Source organism: Berkeleyomyces rouxiae, assembly GCF_048999995.1.
Source record: "Berkeleyomyces rouxiae strain 22BRR77 chromosome Unknown BrBRR77_ptg000002l, whole genome shotgun sequence".
Taxonomy (NCBI): Eukaryota; Fungi; Ascomycota; class Sordariomycetes; order Microascales; family Ceratocystidaceae; genus Berkeleyomyces; species Berkeleyomyces rouxiae.
Window position 1 is genome coordinate 5055076 of NW_027396492.1, and position 21478 is coordinate 5076553.

Genomic DNA, 21478 nt, shown 5'->3' on the forward strand with positions numbered 1-21478 from the left:
TAATATATGCTGTCATCACATTTTTCCTATTCTCTCTGTAACTAGTTAGTATATCAGTGTAACCTTGTCCAGTTACATCTCCAGCAACAGGCCAGAAACGCTGCTAGCCTTGGCCGCCTGTTCAAACACTGCCATCCTCTCGGGAATCCCACTGCCCAGGTCCTTTCTCAGCAGTTCTTTGGCCGCCACCAAGATCCGGGCTGCCACCGCAAACACAGCCGGCTTGGACGCCCAGCCAACCGGGCCGTCAAAGTTGGTAGCCGCCGTCTGTGTGAGAGCCTCGAGTCCCTTGGTAGTCCAGTCTGCCAGAACGCGCACTTCTTCTTCATCAGCTGTCCATGTTAGCCCGGCAAAGACACTGCGCCAACGCTGCGTTTCACGGATTTCGTCGATAAACAGGTTCTTCTCTTCAACTGCGAACAGCGCATTGTCGGGCGTCAGCGCCGTCTTGAGCTGGGCAACAGCGCCACTCCCTGTTTCAACAACAGCATAGCTAAATCCAGGCATAGATGTGACTAGACTTGAAGGCATGTATCCTGTCATGCGCGCCAGAACCTCCTGGCGGAAGGCAACATTGCCAGAAAAGTTATCTTGCATGTACTTAGCAAGGGCCGCTGCTGCTTCAATAGGCACCAAAGTAGCGCCAGAAAGAACGGGTGACACGGCAATGGCAGCAAGCTCGCGGATTTCGTCATCGTCATCGTTGAGTGCATCGTAGAGTGCAAACAGAGCATCGGGGAGGGTTCGCTGTTGTTTTGTAAGCGGGCCTGAGAAGAAGGTTGCCAGGGCCGATACAGAAGCATAACGAGTATCAAAGGGCTAAAGTCGGGTATTTGTTAGCAAATAAATTAGCATCGTAAAGGCCAAGTCTCATCTACTCCTTACCTGATCATCGTGCACGCTCTGGCGCATCAACACTCCCCACTTCTGCCACCATTCAGCTGCCTCCGGTCTTTCGGCCAGGGCATCGCGCAGCATCTTCACGCCGCTCAACAGAATCAGGCCGTCACCCACAGCAGGCGTCAGGGTGGTGCCCATCAGTCGGCTCAGATCAACATCGTCAGCGACTGCCTGCTTCAATTCTTCCTTGGTGGCATTAAACTTGGGGCTGAACATTTGCGTGAACAGTGCTGCTAGGTTGCGCGCGACCAGATCACAGGGGCAATCGTCGCATTTGAGCTCCAGGTGGATACCAGCCAGCTGTCTGATCTCGGAAATCGACAGTTCCTCTGGCTTCAACATGGTGTGAATAGTGTCTAGGAACGTGGTTGCCGTGCTGGGATTGTTTGCAACAAAGTCGGCAACTTGATTCAACTTGCCAAACTGCTTCTGCACCACGGCACAAGACACCCCCCAGCGCACATACTGGATACGGGCCAACGATCCCAAAGAGATATCCTCGACAGGAGGAAGAGACACACCAAGAAGGTCCTCGTCAATCTGGCCCTTTTTCTCGATGCAAAACTCCAGCGCCTTGCAAAGTAGGGCCACAAAGGCGGCAAAGATTTCCGGGTGGAATCTACGATTTGTGCTGAGCGCATTACCTGTACTTCTCAGCAACTGCAAGAGCGTGGACCATTCTGATACCAGGCGCTCAGGCTGAACCTCACAGTGCCGTTGCAATACACACCCAAAGGCCATGAGAACACCATGAATGTAGTTCTGGCCATTGCGACTGGTGTCCGCAAAGGCCTTGTCAAGCAGTGCTGAGGTCTCAATCATCCAATCCCCATGCAGCAAGCAAGAGCATAAAGCACGGGCAGCTATTTCGCGAACATGCCACACCGGACTATCGAGGTACTCTGAAATATACTTTTGTGCTCTGTCTTTGATCTCCTCGGGCGGTCCGGCGCGACGGATGATGTCGAGGGCAGGGAACACGGCCTCGGCAGCACTGGCCATGGTAGGGTTCAGTTTCAGCGTCGACGAGCCCTCTTTGAGAAGCTCTAAAAGCAGTGGTGGAACCCCTTGGTACTTGTCGTATTGAATACGCAGCGCTTTGCCGTCCCAACCAGCCTCGATCATGGTTTTGTTTTCATTAGTACCCAGAAGACAGTCCATGATCGACCGAAGAAGGATAAGACCGCAGTTGCGAATAGCCCAGCTAAATTGAATTATAGTTAGCGGGCATAATTGGGACTATAAACGTGGACTGCAGTTACTTACACAGGGGACTGCAAGCAGTTGGCGGCCAACGCCAGGCACTTGGACAGATACTTGTCTGAACGGACGCCAAGATGGCTCAGCTGCGAACTTTTGAAAATGTCCTTCAAGCTGTTGAGGGCATGTACCTGGTATAGCTTTGTGCCAAACTCGGTTGAGGCAGGCTTGCCCGCGATTTCAATAAGCTTGGACATGACCTCATCGAACGATGGACTTTGCGAGTTGGCCATCAGAACACCGGTGAACATGGCCGGAATGCCAGCTGACCGCCTCGTCGTAGACTCTTGTTTGAAGATAGCCTCCAAAGACCGTTCGTACCATTTACTCAGAAGAGTCTCTTCCGCGGGGGTGGAAGCTTCTTCGTAATTCTTACTAGTCTGGCAGCATGATGCAAAAGTGTGTGCGGCAGTAGTAAAAGCACCGCGGTGTCTTAATGTTGCCAGTTGTGTGAAAGCCAGATCACCAACATTAATCACATCCTCTCGCGAAGGAAAAATCAACCCCGCCTTGTTCAGGTTCTTGGCGCCCATGATGATTGTACGTAGAAGCTTACTGGACTCATCAACAGACCGGAAACTGAAGCTGAGAACATCTTTGGTGCCAATACCATCGACCTCTTCAAGATCATCAGGCAAGAATCCTTCAGGCGAGTTATCACACAGGATGTCGGAGACAAGTTCCCATATACGGCAACCAAAGGCAATCAACTTGGACTGAATCTCAAGCATAGACTGAAGCTCAGCAGTCTCATAGGTAGTTTCCTGGCAAGTCTGAAGAATGTAGCCTAGAGAGGCAAATTCACCATGAGTGGGTGCCTCCTGAACTGCGGTTCCTAGATCCTTTTCGGCCAAAGCAACCTTGTCATTCAACGTTAGCATGATTCTGTTTATCACGGCGAGACGTGCCTCAGGAGTCTCCGAGAAGCGATATAGAAGATCGTATGTACGAGCAACACCGTTGGCATAGTCGGCACGGCCAGTAACAGTTGCTAGAGATGTCGCTCTCGGCAGGAAGTTGGTGATTGTTTTGACGGCCGTCTGTCCATTTAGGAACTTGGTGAAACGGGCATTTGTCATGATGGCTTTAAGGACTAGCGCACTACCATCGCGGATATCGTCAAAGGGATCCATTAGAAGATCAAACAAGGCACGCGACCATGACCCATCGAAAGTCTCAAAGAACAAGGCATCATCCTCAGGACCAGCCCAGATGCGAGCCTCGTCATTCTCCTGTTTAATAACTCTGACAAGAACCCTGAGACCCATGGTATGGCGCTGGTACGAGGCCGTTGGCACCAACTCCCGTTTGATGAAGTTCAAGTACCACTTGAGGTATTCCTGATGCTCTGTCAAGACGGCCTCCAGCTCTGGGATGGGGATCTTCAGCACATTGGTGTGTTGAAGCTCTTGTTTCTGCTTCTTGGCCTTGGGCTCAGAATTTGAGCCTTCAAAATTTATGGACTCAACACTCTGCAGTTGAGTCTTGACGCTGCGGCGCACGAGGGCAATAGCGCCTCGAATGCGCTTATACATAGAATTAGCAATACCGAGAAAATCAACGCGGAACTTGGCGTCGGATTCAGAAAAGTAACCGGGTATGTACTTTCGCAGAAGGGTTAACGCAGTAGTTGAGTAGGGCCGAGTAGTCGAAGAACTAGACACAAGTAGTGACATGGCCAGAAGGCGGACGTCGTATGAGGCCTGTCCAAGAACACCATCCAAGATCTGTTCCTTAAGAATGATAGGCTCGATGTTACTTTTATTCTTTTTAGTTGACCTTTGAGCAAATACTGGCTCTTCAACAAGGCCAGCCTTCTTTCCAACCTGGAGAGCAGCCAGCTGTAGCAAGGCTGTGGAATCAAGATCGGCTGTGGCAGTCAGACCCTCCTCGTGGGATCTATTCATCTCTTCTAGAAATAGCAGCGAGTCAGAGCGCTCCGCCTTGAAAAGCGGCAGGAAAATGTAATTCATGATTGAAACAACAAAACTGGGGTCAGATCCAAGACTACTCGTAAGCAGGTATCTCCAGGTCTGTATCGTGAAGGGAGTGGCAGCCATGGTGCCGTTCTCTTTCGAAGCGGCACGAAGGGACGTATAAACAGTGGCAATGAGTTTTCCGGCCACCTGACAAATAAACTGCTGGTTCATCCACTGTAGTACCTCGATGGTGTACTTGCACCAGACCTGACAGGAATCTAAGCCTCCGTCCAGGCCCGCCGTCTTCGCGTAGGCGCTAGCAACATGGTCAATTTCTAATGAGCCCTTCGACATGAGCAAAGTCTGCAACTTCATTGAGGCCTTGACGACGGGCTTAGTCGATTGTCTAAGCATGGCCTGAACAAGGGCATCTGCCACGGTCTTTTGCAATTCAGCAACAACCTTCTTGTCGGGGTTGTTGGCAATGACAAAGTGAACAAGGTCCAAGACATGGCGAAGACTGCGATCATTGTCTTCACCTCCCCAGACCATGTAACTAGAAAAGACATCCAAGCATGTGTCCTTGCTGAAGATGAAGCTCTGTAGAATGGGGTTCTTGGACTTTCCACACAGCTCAACAAAGGACACAAAGCGGTCTCTGGCAGTCTGTGGCATTGAAACAGCCGCCTCAGCGCGGAGGGTACCAAATATTTCGTGGCATTTCCTGAATAACGCTGTGTTAGATACTGAGAATGAGGGGCAGGGTTTACAAGGCTTACTCAGTCTGGCAATTCTCGGGCTGTGACTGGATCCATTGTACGATAACCACAGCCTTGGAGTTGGCAATCTCCTGGGGGATACAAGCCTGGAGCTCCATTCTAGACAAGCGGTTTCGGTGATGTCCTGTCGTCGATCGAGAGTGCCGCGGTTCAACTAAGGGTTTTCGGTCGGTCTTTGGAGAGTGGTTGATGCAGAACTTTTCCAAGCCAGCCAATTACATCACGAAGTGGGGTCTAGCAGGATCTATCCCAATTAGGAGGTGTAAGTTGAGAAGAGCAGAGGCGTTGTTTGTTGCGAACAAGTTCTTGAGTTTGAGTAATATCGTAGCTTTCGGAAACAAATATTTCTATATATCGGCTTTACATTTAGGTTGGCTGTTTCTACTGCCATTTCATCGCACACATACTTCACACAAACTCCCCTTTCCTTCTGTTGTCGACGATATATGGGCTCAAAACAGCAAGGACAAAGATTATCGCTGCAAAGATAAGATAGCTAATCTTATCGCACGTGATGACACTTGCCCTCCCCACAAGCTGTATTTTTTTGGACCATCCCCACTACCAAGAAAAATCGTCGAAATTGGCCCGGCTGCGCTCGTTAAATCTCTTTCTTGAACTTTGAAACCACATACCTGACGCAACTTACCAGATTTCTGGGAGACAGTAAATTCAGCCAAAATGTCGAAGATCACTGTCGCCAACGTGCGCACCCAGGTGGGTGAGCTCCTTGAGTACTCTCTGGAGACCAAGAAGCGTAACTTCATTGAGACCGTCGAGCGTAAGTTTCTCTCTCCTCTGCCCTCAGGACAACCAGCCGTGATGCCAGCCAAGCCATTGCCGCAATCCGACCAGCCTTGCTGACTTTTTACATGCAGTCCAGATCGGCCTCAAGAACTACGATCCCCAGCGTGACAAGCGTTTCTCGGGTACCATCAAGCTGCCCATTGTCCCCCGCCCCAACATGGCCATCTGGTGAGTTTCTACAGCGCCAAAACTTAAACAAGCCAACATTACATTGGCTACTTTGAGTCCAAAATGCAACACCAGATCCAGTTGCTAACACACGACCAGCATTCTGGGTGACCAGCACGATATCGATCGTGCCAAGCACGGTGGTGTTGACTCCATGTCGGTCGATGACCTGAAGAAGCTCAACAAGAACAAGAAGCTGATCAAGAAGCTCGCCCGCAAGTACGATGCCTTCATCGCTTCCGAGACTCTGATCAAGCAGATTCCCCGTATCCTGGGTCCCGGTCTGTCCAAGGCTGGCAAGTTCCCCACCCCCGTCTCTCACTCTGACGACCTGAGCGGCAAGGTTACTGAGGTCAAGTCGACCATCAAGTTCCAGCTGAAGAAGGTTCTGTGCCTGGGTGTCGCTGTCGGCAACGTCGACATGACCCAGGAGCAGCTGGTTGGCAACATCATGCTGTCCATCAACTACCTGGTCTCTCTGCTGAAGAAGGGCTGGCAGAACGTTGGTAGCCTAACCATCAAGGCTACCATGTCTCCCCCCAAGCGCATCTTCTAAGCGCTTTCTGCCTCGCTTCTTGTTTCTTCTTTGTTGATGCTGTTGGATGGGGGTTATGATGCCATGATTCCGGGAGGGCAGAGGTGGTGTTTATTGGTTCTGGGGATGTCTTGATTGATATTTCCCAAGAATCTACTCATCTGATCTGTCTGACAACCTCAAACGGTCGGGGCCGGCGAGTCCTTTTGCTGTCAGAAGGCTGGTCTGCCGCGCCCCACACCACTAAAGTTATGGGTTGCAACGGCTACGCATAGAACATAAAAGTTATAAACGAGTCACGATGAAGAAAAAAATTATTACACTACCTTGTCAAGATATTTTGAATGTGAGGATTAGTATGTACATACTAAGGTCAAGTTAGTTTATATCACAAGATGCGGGCGGTGGCATGTGGCGGCTCTTTTGAAAAGGGATGGTCCGACTGTATAGTTAATTAAGGCTAAAGCTGACTTGCGATTGATGCACTCGCAACGCGCGCAGCTGACAATGAAGCACGCTCTGGCCAGCAAAAAGGGCTGTGAAGGGTGCGGTGTTTCTCAATTAGGTAGTTCTGACAGATCTCGGCCACGAGCTACATGCAACTGGTCTCGTGGACACAAGTCAATCAACAGCTGCAAGGTAGTTAAGGTTACAAGTGCAGCATCATTGTTACTATCTCGTTTTACGCGGCATCAATACTCAAGCGGTCAAGGAGCGTCGTGTGGTGAAATTAATTGATAACCAATTAGGGTTCCAAACAGCCATAGGGTTAAATACTTGGCTGGTCTTCCTCGGGTAACGATACTGACAAAGTGTTCGTCTTGTTCTTTGAAGGCAACTCGTCAATTTCATTTGATCGGCTAGGCTCTAGCGACCAGCTCTAGCTTCGAGTTTGATGCTTCTTATTTTTTTCGGCATGGCCTAGAACGGGCCGAATTTATAGGGAGAGCGGCCACTTCTTCCCCGCACCCCCAAGCTAGGTTCACGATGGACTGATCAAAGGGGACAAGCAGCCACCGAGGTACAGGCCTGTTGCGGACGTGTGTAATTTCATGAATCTGTATCTGTATGTAACTAGTCTGCTATTCATTCAAAGAAGTCGAGGCAAAAGGATGACGACCCCCGTCCCGAACGTCATGCCCAGAAGGGGCAAAGAAGGGGACGAAGAATTGAGGCTCTGTTAGCTGAGGCTGTCTCGTGTCTGGCCAAGCGTGTGGATTTAATGGGCAGGGCGGGCCGAGCCAATCACGAAGCAGCAATGTTAGTGTGACATCAAGGGAAAAAAAAAAAGAAGAATAAAAAAAGCGCGAGACTTCGCACTTGTATATATACACTCATGCATGCAAAATTCGGGGACGGAAAGGGGACATAAAATCACATGGGAAAAAAAAAAAAAAGGGAAATACGGGCGGAGAAAGCAGCAAGACTTACAGGCCGAGAAAAGGACCAGAAAAAAAAGTAGAGGTCACTTGATACAAACAAAGCGCAGATGCAGCAGCCCGTGGTTGACCAAGTCTCATCCCATAACCCCGGTCTTGTTTCTATTCGGCCCATTTACGGGCCATTTTTCCAGCAAGCCAAAGAACAACAGGCAAAACGAGAGAGACGACACAGAAAAAAAAAAGAGCAAGAGTGTCGACTCGAGGACCACAGGCACAATTGGCCGATAATATACTCGTGGCCATGGGATGACAAGGCCAGGATAAACAAGAGCCCCGTTGTTTTGTGTTTGTGTGTGCGGGGTAGGGCCGAGGACAATTCGTGGGGTTTGGACAATGGCATTGGATTTTGGGTGTGCTTCAGCCCTCGGTGCTTCTGGGTTGTAGGTGTAGAGTAGTGGAAGTAATATGCATCTGCCGTGGGTAGTTGGTATATCGACGCTCTGATGCTCTTGTGAGAACTTAGGGTTGCTGTGCACATAAGAAGGTAGCCATCACCAAAAGGTTGTTAGCTAGCTAAAATATCAGTGTCTAGATAGAAAGTGACATGTACCGGTACCAGTCATATTCACTGACGTTGGAGATAAATTCAATCAAATAAACAGATCGGATAAAACCAGCAAGCGGAAACTGTGACGCTCCATTACAGGCAATCACCATTGCCAAGTGCGGGCTCCTTCCTCGTCCCACACCACACAACCAGCATCTCGCAAGCTTTCTCACAGGCACAGTCCGTGTCTGTCATCAAGTAGCTGTGCCGTTGGTCGTGTTGCGTACATGGATCGAGGGCGGACTTTCCAGAAGAGGAAATACATCACACTCAGATGGAGAGTATTCACGAATGAGATGGCATGGATGTAATGTACATGTGTATGTGTATGTACGTACATGCCGCAGGAAGAAACAGCAGCTGCTCAAACGCTGGAGCTGAAGAAGTGGCATATAAAGGGCGTGGGCAGGCACGCACCTGGGCTCTTGCTCTTTGCCTCTGGTGCAGAAGGTGGGTAAAAGTACAACTGCAAGATCAAGATCCACAACCACAATTGCAACTGCAACTACGCCCACGGCCACAGCCACAGCCACAGGCCAGTCCAACAAAGCAGGCACCCTACAAATGCAAACCCCCCACAGGTAATAACTGCCGATCCTTTTATTGCCAACTCTGATTCTAATATTGCGCTCTACTCCTCAGATTCAAACCCAGACAGATGTAGAAGTCAGAATTCAGAATTCACACTTGCTTGACATTCTGCTGCTCCTGACCCTGGCTTGGCTTCCCTTGCACCCCTGTCTCACCGGTTCCTTCACCGGCTTCAATTAATTCATTTTTTTTATTTTCTGCTTTTCCCTAGCAATCCTTGACTGGTCCCAAAGGCCATTCATTGTCTAGCGCAGCTTTAGGTTTGCTAATAGGGCCGTTCAACGATGATCAGAAAAAAAAAGCCCGTCTCTTGCCACCATCCTTTATCTCGACGTTTCTTTTTTTTTTGTCAACTTTTATTTTTCTTCCTCTCTCTCTTCATTTCTACTCTTGATTTAGTTCCCATTCTTTCGTACTCAGTTCTTGATGTTACGCCCTCTTTATCCCATATCTGAAATTCGCTACTAGTCTGTTTCGCTGTGTACTTGTCTGCTCCAAGCTCTCCTCGCACCATCTTAGCTGCCATTTCCAACATCGCCAATCGCTTCTTGACCTCTCGATCCTGCCAAGTACTCGCTAGTCCGTTCGAAGCCTCCACCCACCCACCCGACCGCCGTCGACATTGTGCTTGCTCCGCCCACCATAACCCACGACCGCCAGTCCGCAACATTGGCCCTGGCTACCGCCGACCAACCATGACTCGCCCCTTCTCCGAGAAGCCCGCGACTGCCATGCTGCCGTCTCATGCATCCTCGGTCTCTGATATCACCAAAGATGAGACTTCAGCCATGACCCCACCACACCCTCAGTCCGCTGCTGCCACTGCCACCGGCCCCGATGCCGTCGTTGTCGATATCGAGGACCAGACCCCCCCGGAAGAGCCGCCCATGTTCTGTGGCATGCGGCGACGCTCCATGTTTATAACCGTTGGCATCGGCCTCTTGATCCTCGTCATCATCATTGCCTTCGGCGTGGGCGCCGGCATTGCCTTCAAGACGTGAACATGCCATGTCTCCATACACGCTTTATTTTTTCCACTCTGCATATTTTTGCCCCTCCCAGCTTCCTTTTCTGGTCAAGACAAAGACGGCCACCACCAATGTTAGCCACACCACTACAAGCCTGGATCTGCAAAACGACACACTACACACGCCTCACATCATCGCATGCGCCGCAAGTGCCGTTAGTCTCTGATGCCTGACGTCCGAGATCTCGACGCATTCGACATCTGCCGCTTTGAAAACGTCACCCAGATCTGCTCTTGTTTTTTTTTCCCCTTCTTCCGCCCATGCCTACCATATGCACAGGCGGGAATTGGTCAAGACCCAAAAAAAGAACGGCCCGAATATTTCAGAAATCTGGACGCCGCCGCCCCAAAAAAAAAAGTAACAAGGCACAGGAAACACAAGGCGCTTTTGACTCGGCCTGGTCTCATACACCATGTGCACGCTGCCATCATCCCACCATCTGCTGCAGTGCTCGCCAAACATGCCCGCGGGCTGCTTCATAGACCTGCACCCAGCTGCAATGCGCTCGTTGCACATGTACCGTACCACCTGTGTCGTGCTAGTGCTGGAGTGAGGCCCTGGTGCTGGGCGCAAAAAAAAAGACGACAACTGTTGAACTGTACCTGGTGTCCTTGAGACTCATCTTCTCGCGTCCAACAAGGCACAGCGCACCTGGGCGGCGCGGTGTGTTGCTGTTTAAACTGGCGGACGAAGCGAAAAGGCTTCTTCTTCTTGGCTTTTCAAAGAATGTTGGCCTTGATCTGTACATACATCGGCTTCATCTGTATATGCTGCCCACTTGCAAATTCGTAATACTTTATACTATAATAGATAGAGAGGAATAACGCGACATGCGCTAGACTAAAAGTGACATGCTTCGCACTCTTCTACCTTGGTTTTTTTTGATACCCAATACAATAAAGGTACCCATACACAGGTACAACTGTTTATGATACTTCCAATCAACAGTAAGCCAGTCTCCAGTCCGTGAAGACAATACATGTAGAAAGAGACAATAACCGTGGAATAACAAAAGGGGAGAAAGAAATGAGCGGGAAAAAAAAGAATAGTCTAGATAGTACGTGAAGCAATAAGAAAATATAAACAAAAAAAAAGAACCAACAGACCAAATGCTCAGCCAAAAGAAAAGAAAAAATAGAAGCAACAAAAACGCCCCAACCCGCAGGCGGAAGATGTGAAAGCCATGTCCCTCGCCATCCTCGGATTCCCGTCCGTCCCCCTCCCCCCCGTCCGCGCCTTTTAGTCTCGTAACGCCTCATTGTCGAAGAAGACAGGAATTCAGACATTCCAGACCAAAACCCCCCGCCCAGAGACCAAGAAAAAAAAACCCCCCAAAAAAAAAGTACAGTCCAAGAAAAAATAAAAGGGGAACAAAGAGAACAAGGTCTCATGTGAGACGTGAAACAATAAGCTTCTATGTACAACAAAAGATGGAATTAGATGAGAAGCAGAGAAAAAGAAAACGGGATTAAAAAAGAAGCCAGTGATGGTGGGTGAATAAGAGTGTGGTTCGAAAAGAAGAAAACTCGAAAAAAAAAAACGACGACGCAAACACAAACAGCAAATGCTAGCCTGGAACCAGAGATCAACAGCTCTTGGTTACCCGCCATATGACTAGGCCACGCCGCCCGACAACGCGCTTGAGCGTGGGCCAGACGCCGTCCTCAGCAAAATCGAGGTCGTCCAAATTCAAGTGCTTCGAGTGCCGCCAGACCTCGCGAAAGCGCAGGCCGTCGAGGCCCTTGTTGGGCAGGTAGGGGTCAAGCCAAGTCGCGGACGCGGGGGCGATAAGGTAGGAGCCCGTCTTTTCTTTGCGGTACTGGTTGTTGCGGCGGTCGGCGGGCGTGTCGCACGTGGCGAGTTCGGTGAGCCGCGCGAGCAGGTCGGTGCCCGGGAGGTTCATGACGTCTTCGGTGGTAAGGAACTCGTTTTTGCCGTTGAGTAGCCATATGGGCGGCATGTACGTCTTCCACCATACTGCGTGGGTGGCGTCGGGCTGTTGGCTCATAAAGACCTGGGCCGGCACAATGCCGCCCTGGTGGTAGGTACCCATCAATACACCGAATATCGAATTGAAAATAACCCAGGAAGCGACCCAGTAGCGCCACACCTTTTTGTTTTCAGGCAGCTGGATCGACGATAGTATCAAGGGTACAGCAGGGAGAAGGAACCGAGCCTCCTGGTGCTTGAAGAAAGAAAGCACAATGATGCCAGAGAGAGCCGAGTACAATCGGAACGAGTGGCGGATCGACAGGCGGGCGCGAGTAAAGACAAGAAAAATGGCCGGCCCAATCAACATGGGCAGGTTGGCAAACATGTGCTGATACCACGGATGCAGGCCATGAAGGGCAAGGTTGTCAGGGTTCATGTTATACCGAAGGTTATTTATTGGCGTGATGATAGGATGCTTAAAGAGGTCCGACCATGTAATAGCATGCGGGGTGTAAAAGGCGGTGTCCAGCGCAATGGCGAGGAAGGATGTAGCCAGAGCTGAAAAGACCAAGGCGGCAAGCGAGCCGGGTCTTCTCAAGAGTTTTGGTACAATGTACAAGCCGGGAACAAGCAGGAAAGCGGGGACTGTAATGCGGTTAAATATTCCAAATGTCGCTACGATTCCAAGTTGGACACATGAGGTAGAAATGTGCTAGTGTGATGGCAGTGTTAGTAGTGCGTTCTTTGGCGATCCAGAAAACCAAGGGCATGTTCTGCCTCAGCGCAGGAGGGGGCTTTATCGGGCGAGGCCAGAAAGACAGGATAGGCGATAGGCGCCGATTGTACCATCTCGGAGTTACGTACCATATCTCTTTGAATGCGGCTTATCAGTACCATGCACCAACACACAACCAAGGTCTCGATAGAGTTGGAAAATGTGTGCGTCTGGTAGGTCCATGTGACATAGGATGACGCAACAAGCAGCCAGGCTCGGTTCTGATGCTGGGTCGAGTCTTGCTTCATCAGCTCGTAGATTGCAAAGTCCTCTAGAACTAGACTGGTGACAAACATGAGTACTCTGAGGGTCCAGAACACAGCGATAGGGGTTATTTCGCCGTCATGACCATTGCCAACCCATAGCCATTGGAGAAGCTGCATGGGCAGGCCGTAGACGGGCCACAGAGGGAAGACGCTTCGTATGGGATGGTCGCCAACAAACTCCCATGTTTTTCGCACCGGGTAGTGGAAGATTTCTCCTGTAGGAATAGGGACGGGTTAGCTACTGACTGTCTGAGGTTGATGTCGCTGGGATTGGTGCAAATGCAGTAAGCGGACAGCAGCGCTGACTCGAGGGCATGTCACGTCACGCTACGCTGCGATGTGATGCTATTTTACTGGCGCCGCACAATGGGCAGTGTAATGGGTGGGAAAAAAGAATAGGAGCCGACAAACCTGCTATTACCTCCGGGCCTTGGAAGTTTTCGTCTGGATGAAGATAACTGGGTGAAAGCGCAAACCACAGTCGCACAAGTAGGAGAAAGACCCTCAAGAGTACTGGTATGCGCCGTGCCATTCTAAGTTGTGATAACACGGGAGTGAGGGGGATAAGAATGACAAAGGAGCTACAGAGGATGCTCTCTCGGGTATTGGGTCGGACAGCACAAGTATCTCGGGGGTTCGTGAAGGCGCACAAGCGCGGAGATGGCGATGCGATGGAAGGCGGAGGAAAGAGAGGTTTGGTGTTTCGTCGTCGCGTGAAATTCGTAAAAGTCACCAGAGGCGGAGGAAATTGGGCGAATATTATGGTGTGGCGGCGACTATCAATGTTGGTTTTCGCTGGTGTTGGTTTGCGGCCAGAGGTGAAATGAAGGGAGGAGAAACGGCATGAGGGTCCCAATGAAGAGACAAAACCAAGTGTCACAGCCAGGCCCAACAATTCGTCGCAGAAGTAATGGTGGAGTTCTCGGAGAGAGCAGTCGTGCGCAGCAACGGGAAGGAGGGCCAAAAGTGTTGAGGAGACCCGGAATGGGCAATTGCAAAGAGTACGACAAGAGTCAGAGGTGAGAAGTCGGAGGTAAAAAGTCAGAGGTCAGATCAGATCAGACAGAGATCAAAGGAAGGACAGAGAAGAGAAAACAGCGAAGAAAAGACAGCCTGCCGCTGTTTCTCGTTCCCGCTCGGCGCACGGCGGGTCGGCGGGGCCTTTGATCGAGAGGCTTTCACCGAAAAAAAAAGACGCAGCCAGGTTGCGTTTGCGTTGAGGAAGAATCGCTTGCGTGGCGCGATAATGGGCGCGAGGTTTTGGTGGGTGACGAGAGAAGTGGCCAGACGTGGTTCTGTAATGGGAGCTCAAGCCTGGTGCTGGGATTTGTCCAGGGCAGGAGCACAGGGAAAGAAGAAGGGGAAAAAAAAAAAGCACAAACAAACAAGGGAAAGAAGGTGGGCGGAAATGCGTAGGTGCTTTCTTGCTTTCTTTCTTGCTTGCTTGTCCTCTGCGGCGGGACAAATCCGACGAAAGAATACTTGGATGGAAGTGAAGTAACTAGGCAGGACGGAAAAGAGCGACGGCACAAAAAGAAGAAAGCAGTTGCTCTTAGCGTTCCAATGGGTGCATCGTCGGCAGCGACTGTTGGGATCGCTTGGCTGTGTCAGAGACGAGGACAGGTTTACAGGTTTTACATAGTCATCAGCAATCTAGGTGCAGACAAGTTATAAGACAGCCAACCATGTATAACTCCACGTCCAAAGAAATATGTATAGCATCGTCTCTACATACACGCACAGCTTCAATTTGGCAGCCTGGATGCCATGGTGGAGAGTCCCTTAGCCGACCTGCCTGATCTCCGCCCCCTAACATGGCCCATGGTGACAAGGGGCTGGAGAGGCCGCTAGTAGACGTACTAACAGATATTAGCCGTAACTAATGGCTGTTGTAGTTGGTTTGTACATATTGTCCAAACCTATTATGCCAAGTATCATGAGCCAAAATGCCATCACAGCCAGCCTGTCTCGACCCAAACAGCAAATCCTACGTGTCTGTCTCGTCCTCTGTCCTCTGGGTCTTCCTTCTTACTGGTAGGGTCTCTTGTTGCCTATCATCTTTATCCGTGACTCCTGATGCTCCTCCTGATGCTCCCTGTGACCTCCTACCAACTGTGGGGAAGGCCGTCTCTCGGTACAAGCACAAATGTACATATATTCTTGCACGTCCATCTGTCTTGTCAGATTGTGTGGGTCTCGCTCACCGGAGAATCGTTACTCCGACTTGACCATAGCTTTTTCCACAGTACCCCTCGACTTGACATATGCCGGATGTGATCATACTATGACCTCGCGGATGACCTCTGGGATGGCCTCTGGAGATCGACATGCCCTCTCAAGACCCAAACTCAACAGCCTACTTAGACCGTCGACGTGGCCCTGTCGCACATGGTCGCTTGTTTGCGTTGCACACCAGACGCTGCATGCACTCACTCACTCGCTCACTTTCAACCCAGCCTCTACTCTAGCCCCTCAGCTCCCTAAGATCTACATGTCTAAACTGTACATATGTATGTATATACATATATGTATGCATCTGCTTCGGTGCAGGGCCTGTTTGTTGTCCTCTCCAGCCCCTAGTCTCCCCATCAACAACCCTTGCTTCATTCTTCGCATAATCTTACCTACGTACGATCCGATCGCTTCCCCCTCGATTCTGAACTGCTCCTCATTTTCAGGAGAAGATGCAGCAGACACTGTGAGAGCCCAGCCGCCCATGGCCATGATACTTACATGTGTATGCAAGTGCTTAACCACGTATACGAGCCCAAGATTGGCGGCTCTTGTTCAGGTTGTCTTCTCAGTCTTGCATGCGCCAACTCCCTCATGCAACTTCTCTACACGCTGTAGAAATGCCAAACACTTCAGCTATTAAAACAAGCCCGGTATGCTTTCTTTGCCGTATACTAGCTCAACTGACTGCATCACCATCGCTCCAGTTTTGTACGCCGTCAATCTCCTCTATTTTTACCTGTCCTCCCTTTTGAAGATGAACGCTTTATATTGACACGCAACAAGGGGATTGAGATTAAGAGTTAAAGCCTCAGATGGTCACGAACCCTAACAATGTCGCCATTTAGGTAGGGTTATATAAAGACACCAGATTTCTAAGAACGACTCATAGACTCATGGCTATATTCGCCCAATTCCATGCATACACACATGAACATACCGTAACGTGAAAAAATCTCAACCCACAGTCGCTTGCATCACCCAAGCATATCTACATAGCTCACGACTCAAATTAAAAAATAACCTCACCAACACTCAGCATGTTAGTTCTAGCGCTTCACCTCTCCACCTATTCTATGGCCTTCGACTCTTGACTTTTGACTTCTGAACCCCACTACCATCCACCATCCACCATCCGCCACCCACCACTACGGACCCACTTGGCCTTTCGACCCCGTTCTTTCATTCGCTGTGAGCCTTGGTGCTATTCCACCGTCATCTAATCGCCAATTCTCGTCAACAGCTAGACTCCCAACTTCAACCAACACCTGCATTGCCGCAAAAAAACAACAGACACCACATCCACCGCCTATTATCAGCTCTTTCTTTCCCTTCATATATTTTTCTCAGTATCTGCCAAGATGAACGAGTCCAAGGTCTGGCTGATGTCCAACGACAACTTCCTTCAGGAGGTCGGTACGTATACCTGCCAGACTCCCGTGCTGCTGCGCGACCCTCCGTCCTTGGGCTGACATATTCTGCTTGCTCCCATCTACCACAGACCGCGATGTTATCAACCGCTCTGTCCTCATCAAGAACATGTTGGAGGACATTGGCGACCTGTCGCTTTCCAAGGATAACCCGATTCCCATTCCCAACGTCAACGACGCCGTGCTGAAGAAGGTGATCGAGTGGTGTGAGCATCACCGCAACGACCCGGCTACTAATCCCGACGACGACGACCTTGCTCGTAAGAAGACCACCGATATCGAGGAATGGGACCAGAAGTTCATGCAGGTCGACCAGGAGATGCTCTTTGAAATCATTCTCGTAAGTCCTTCTTTGCCACAAAGTCCTTTCAACCTGCGCCCAACATTGCTAACCACCCCACTCCACCCCCAAATACAGGCCTCCAACTACCTTGATATCAAGCCCCTCCTGGATGTTGGCTGCAAGACTGTTGCCAACATGATCAAGGGCAAGTCTCCCGAGGAGATTCGCAAGACCTTCAACATTGTCAACGACTTCACTCCCGAGGAGGAGGAACAGATCCGCCGCGAGAACGAATGGGCCGAGGATCGTTGAAACCATACCGAGAAACAAATACCCGTCTGGAGAGACAAGACCTGTCAGGTCCACTGCGTCCGCTCCCATCTACTACCGATTTCATAGCATTGATATGCGACAGGGACGCTGGCAAATGACGACAAGCATTCTCTATTGCCTTTCCAGCCGCGAGGGGCGTCTTTGGACTTGTATGTGCGCCTCGATTGTTTGTCTCTCAGTTTTCCTATCTTGTTCTGCGTTTTCACCCTCGGCATTGGTTTTGTTTAGGCGTTTCTGGTGGGCTTTTATTGTTGCATCGTGATTTACTTTCTCCTCATGGGTGAAATCAGGCCTCTGCCAAAAAGGAAGGACGGAACCTTTGGTGCTCAATCTTTGCGCATATGGCACTTCTATGGCCCATATATTGATAATGCATTGGCCATTTCTTTTCCCTGGACAACCTTATAGTTCTGTAATGTTTCACGGGAAAATGTGTCAAGTTGTTGTATCAGGGCGTACGTATGGAGAGGCCACGCCTGGATGTGGGGTTGGTCTGTGTAGTTACTAGCCATCACAAGTGACTTTGATTTGGGACATGACAACCCAAGTAACAAACTGATTTCTTAGTTGCAAAAATAACTAGTTACATATTTTCAGTAGTTGGTATCTCGATTGAAAGAGTTTACCCTCGCGTGCCCAAGAAGTAAATAGGGCCATAGTCAACAAGAGATCACGCCATGTGTCGCCGTGAGTCGGACCACATGGATATGTCGACCAACATCGTATCCCACAGCGATGTCGGCTGTTAGACTGCATATGCTTTACAAGTACTAGTAGTAGAATAGAATAGTACCGACATCCGCTGCAACCACTTGAACGAGAAAAGAATTCATTCTTGTTGATACCGCTCGTGGGGCTAGAGCAGAGTCATGGGCATACATATGTCTACACATGTGCAGACATGTGCGTCATCGCACACAACAAAGATATTTCAAGACGATCGAAAAGAGAACTACATGGTGGTCATTAGGGAAAGCATAGGCAACGCAACATTTAATGCTCATTGCTGGCACAGACTGACGACCAACAAGAAAGAAAACAAAGACAAAGTCAACATGTGGTGAAGTTGTATGCTGGAAGCCAAAAGAGGGCCACTCATGTATCTTGATCATCATGTGAGGCAAAGACGTGAAAAAATGGGCACTGTACGAGTAAGACTTTTTTCTTTTTGTTTTCTGCTCTGGGCTCCTCCTCTCTCGGGGTATATCCTCAAAAACCCATGACGGATAAGTTGTGTACAAGCTCGAGGGATATTCGGCTGAGTCCGATGCACCTCTCCTCGCTCACAGAGGGCACATAGCTGAAAAGGGCATCGCGTTTAGATACCCAGGCGAGTCTTTCTCCAGTTTCTCCGCTTGGCGTTGTATCTGAGGTGATGTTAGTTTTATTTGCTTCCGGCAAGTTATTGAGTATATGCTCGACCAATCATGAATCATGTACGCCTCTCCATGGTATGCTTTAGGCGACAACTTCATGTAACGAGCAAGAAGTCATATCGACAAAAAAGCAACGATGGCGGAGGCGAAATGAGGCCGGACGGTAGCGAGCATATGCCTCGATGAGAGAAACCGTACCTGATGGTGTTGCCAGTGCGGAGGCGGATCCACTGAGGGATGGGGCGGTTCTGCTTCTGCGCCTTGGCGAGCTTCTGCTTCGTACGGAAAGACTTCTGGCTCTGTGGTAGGGCAAAGAGTAACTAGTCAGCGACTTGCTCCAATGTGTGGAGGGAAATGGGCTGGTATGTCAAATTCAACCATGGCCCCGATAGCCGTATTATCGTGTTTGAAGTGTCAATTTTTGCAATGTAGTGTTGCGCCGCCTCTCGAGTGTGTTGTGTGTCGTTTGTAGGAGAATGAATCAGTTTTCGTGTGTTGGGATTATTGTTCATATGGGTAGAAGAAGTTCGACAATCGGTGAATTTTCTTGGAGTGACGACGGCAAGTTGGCGGCAGCAACCTTCGCAAAATTTTCAAATCGACGTGATAATAACGGCATCGTGGTTTGGTCGTGTGACAGGCTCGAACGTACAGGCATTTTGGCGGTGTTGTCGTTGCTCAAATGACTAGATAGCTAACTTGAGAATTGATCGTAAGGACCGTGATGGTATGGTGGATAAAGTGGCATGCACACCCATCTTCCATCTTCCTGCACACAGAGGGTTCGCCAGCCCTCGACACGCAAAATTAAATGTGCAAAATCCGCTGATTGGTGCGTGGGACTCAATCACGTGATCCAAAAGGCTCAAAATCCGTCGAGACCGGTGTGGCGTCCTTCGACGCCACACCGACGATGTCCCCAAATGCTGACTAATTGACGCCACGGGCTATTTGACAGCCTTTACCGTTTTTGGCATGGCCCATGCTGAAAGGGGCGCGGGAAGAGGGACTGAGATGAGGAGGCTGATCTCGCTGAAGTCTCATGGCTCTGGGATGGATTTCTGGCATCTTTTATCTGCTCCCGGTGTTCTTGTGTTGTCCTACAGTTTGATCTTGACACAAGCTTGATTCCGGTGCAATTCTTGGTCTATCGCCATTTGCGCTTCTATCTCGACTCTCACCTTGCGACAGCCGCCTCAGCCTGCGCCGCCGAAACGGAACCCGAACCGCTACTCAGCCATCCCTCGTGCTCCCGCTATAACCTAAAACTATGGGCCAATCTATGTCATGGCTGTCCGGCCTATTAACATGGACCAAGAAAGAGACGCGGATCTTGATCTTGGGTCTTGTATGTCGCGCATAACCACCAGCCTCGATTACTTTGATGCGTTTGTTAACCTCTGTCCATCCATGTATAGGATAACGCCGGCAAAACGACTCTTCTTTACAGACTCAAAGTAAACTTTCACCTGCCGGTTGAGCGCATCGGTCGCATCACCAACATCAGGGTAATATTTCGACTAACTTTATTTTGTGTAGATTGGCGAGGTTGTCACCACGATACCCACGATTGGCTTCAACGTCGAGTCTGTCACCTACAAAAACTTGCATCTCAATGTTTGGGTACGTCATAACCATTGGCCCCTTTCCCCTCTGATACTCTGTCCTTTTGTTCCTCATGGTCGTTGTTGTTGCTATTGCATAATGGGCTAGCCTTCTTGCCGAGGCTATGATGCCCACTCGTTCCCACTTAGTGCTGTCATAGAGCACATGGCAATTTCCCTCGCAGCTGCTAACACCTGGTTAATCTCGGCACGTGACAGGATCTTGGCGGCCAAACAAGCATAAGACCGTACTGGAGATGCTACTATGCCAATACGGCTGCTGTCATATTCGTCATTGATTCGACTGATATCGAGCGACTGCAAACTGCCTCGGACGAGCTCCGCGCCATGCTGCAGGAAGATGAGCTCAAGGAGGCCTCGCTGCTAGTCTTTGCCAACAAGCAGGACCAGCCTGGCGCAAAGGGTGCTGCTGATATCTCAGAAGCACTACGACTCAGCGAGCTGCGCGACCGCAACTGGACAATCGTTGCCTGCTCAGCGATTGATGGTAGTGGTGTAAATGAGGGCATGGACTGGCTTGTGGTAAGTCGATCATGTTACACCCTTCTCCTTATCCCTTGTCTTTCTTTTCTTTTTTTTTTCGGCATGGCAAGACTAGACGTATCTCTCTAACATCTATTCATAGTCGACAATTGCCCAGGAATAGACGCTGGCCGTCTCCATCGGGCTTTGATCAATCAAGACCTTTCAAGAGTCAGTCGTTTATACTGGCTACAGTCAGTTCACGAAACCTATTTTGTAGAAGGGCTGTATCCATTCTTGATTCTGGGCGAGGACAGCGGGCTACAGATGGAGTCATCTATACTCCACGCTCACTGTATACGACTCTTGCATATATCATCCGCCACGTTATTCCTGCCTGTTATGTCTGCATCAATGTTCTTGTTGTCTTTTTTTTCTACTTTTTTTCTTTCTTTTCACCATCTTTTGACACCCCTTCGCTCACCATTCATACCTCTACCTGCCTCTGCTTTTGATTTTTGATTAGTCTTGCACGTTTCTTTTTTGTTTCTTACATGTGAGCGAGGGTGTGTTATACTTTTATAAACCTTTAATAATGGCGACCGTGGTTCGGATCAAGATTTAGATAGTGAAGACGGGTGCGTCTCAGACGGTGTCACGGTAGAGACTGTGATGTGCATATGACCTTGGTCATCAGTGAAAGAATCGGAGTGTATGTGAGGAAATGGACCTATGATATGGAAAGTGATGCCTCAAACGAAGGCCTCAACCTGACGCCGATGCCGGTC

The 21478-nt window shown here is 49.8% G+C and overlaps 6 protein-coding genes across 6 annotated transcripts; 4 read left to right on the forward strand and 2 right to left on the reverse strand.

Moving 5' to 3' along the window:
• Positions 1 to 72: 72 nt before the first annotated feature.
• On the reverse strand, positions 73 to 4956 carry BROUX77_002979 (uncharacterized protein; the record flags this gene model as incomplete). The annotated part of the gene is made up of 4 exons (XM_073747579.1): positions 73 to 819; positions 886 to 2104; positions 2167 to 4803; positions 4859 to 4956. 4 exons carry the CDS (start codon positions 4954 to 4956, stop codon positions 73 to 75), a joined length of 4701 nt encoding a protein of 1566 aa, XP_073608061.1.
• A 583-nt stretch (positions 4957 to 5539) lies between these two features.
• Positions 5540 to 6389, forward strand: BROUX77_002980 (uncharacterized protein; the record flags this gene model as incomplete). The annotated part of the gene is made up of 3 exons (XM_073747580.1): positions 5540 to 5639; positions 5737 to 5833; positions 5933 to 6389. The coding sequence occupies 3 exons, from the start codon at positions 5540 to 5542 to the stop codon at positions 6387 to 6389; spliced, it is 654 nt and encodes a 217-aa protein (XP_073608062.1).
• A 3254-nt stretch (positions 6390 to 9643) lies between these two features.
• On the forward strand, positions 9644 to 9949 carry BROUX77_002981 (uncharacterized protein; the record flags this gene model as incomplete). Its single annotated transcript, XM_073747581.1, has 1 exon — positions 9644 to 9949. One exon carries the CDS (start codon positions 9644 to 9646, stop codon positions 9947 to 9949), a length of 306 nt encoding a protein of 101 aa, XP_073608063.1.
• A 1612-nt stretch (positions 9950 to 11561) lies between these two features.
• Positions 11562 to 13481, reverse strand: BROUX77_002982 (uncharacterized protein; the record flags this gene model as incomplete). Its single annotated transcript, XM_073747582.1, has 3 exons — positions 11562 to 12620; positions 12755 to 13164; positions 13361 to 13481. The coding sequence occupies 3 exons, from the start codon at positions 13479 to 13481 to the stop codon at positions 11562 to 11564; spliced, it is 1590 nt and encodes a 529-aa protein (XP_073608064.1).
• Positions 13482 to 16542: 3061 nt separating this feature from the next.
• Positions 16543 to 17206, forward strand: BROUX77_002983 (uncharacterized protein; the record flags this gene model as incomplete). Its single annotated transcript, XM_073747583.1, has 3 exons — positions 16543 to 16597; positions 16683 to 16951; positions 17030 to 17206. 3 exons carry the CDS (start codon positions 16543 to 16545, stop codon positions 17204 to 17206), a joined length of 501 nt encoding a protein of 166 aa, XP_073608065.1.
• Positions 17207 to 19873: 2667 nt separating this feature from the next.
• BROUX77_002984 (uncharacterized protein) lies at positions 19874 to 20874 on the forward strand (the record flags this gene model as incomplete). The annotated part of the gene is made up of 5 exons (XM_073747584.1): positions 19874 to 19951; positions 20022 to 20060; positions 20143 to 20226; positions 20427 to 20750; positions 20854 to 20874. 5 exons carry the CDS (start codon positions 19874 to 19876, stop codon positions 20872 to 20874), a joined length of 546 nt encoding a protein of 181 aa, XP_073608066.1.
• Between the last annotated feature and the right edge of the window lie 604 nt (positions 20875 to 21478).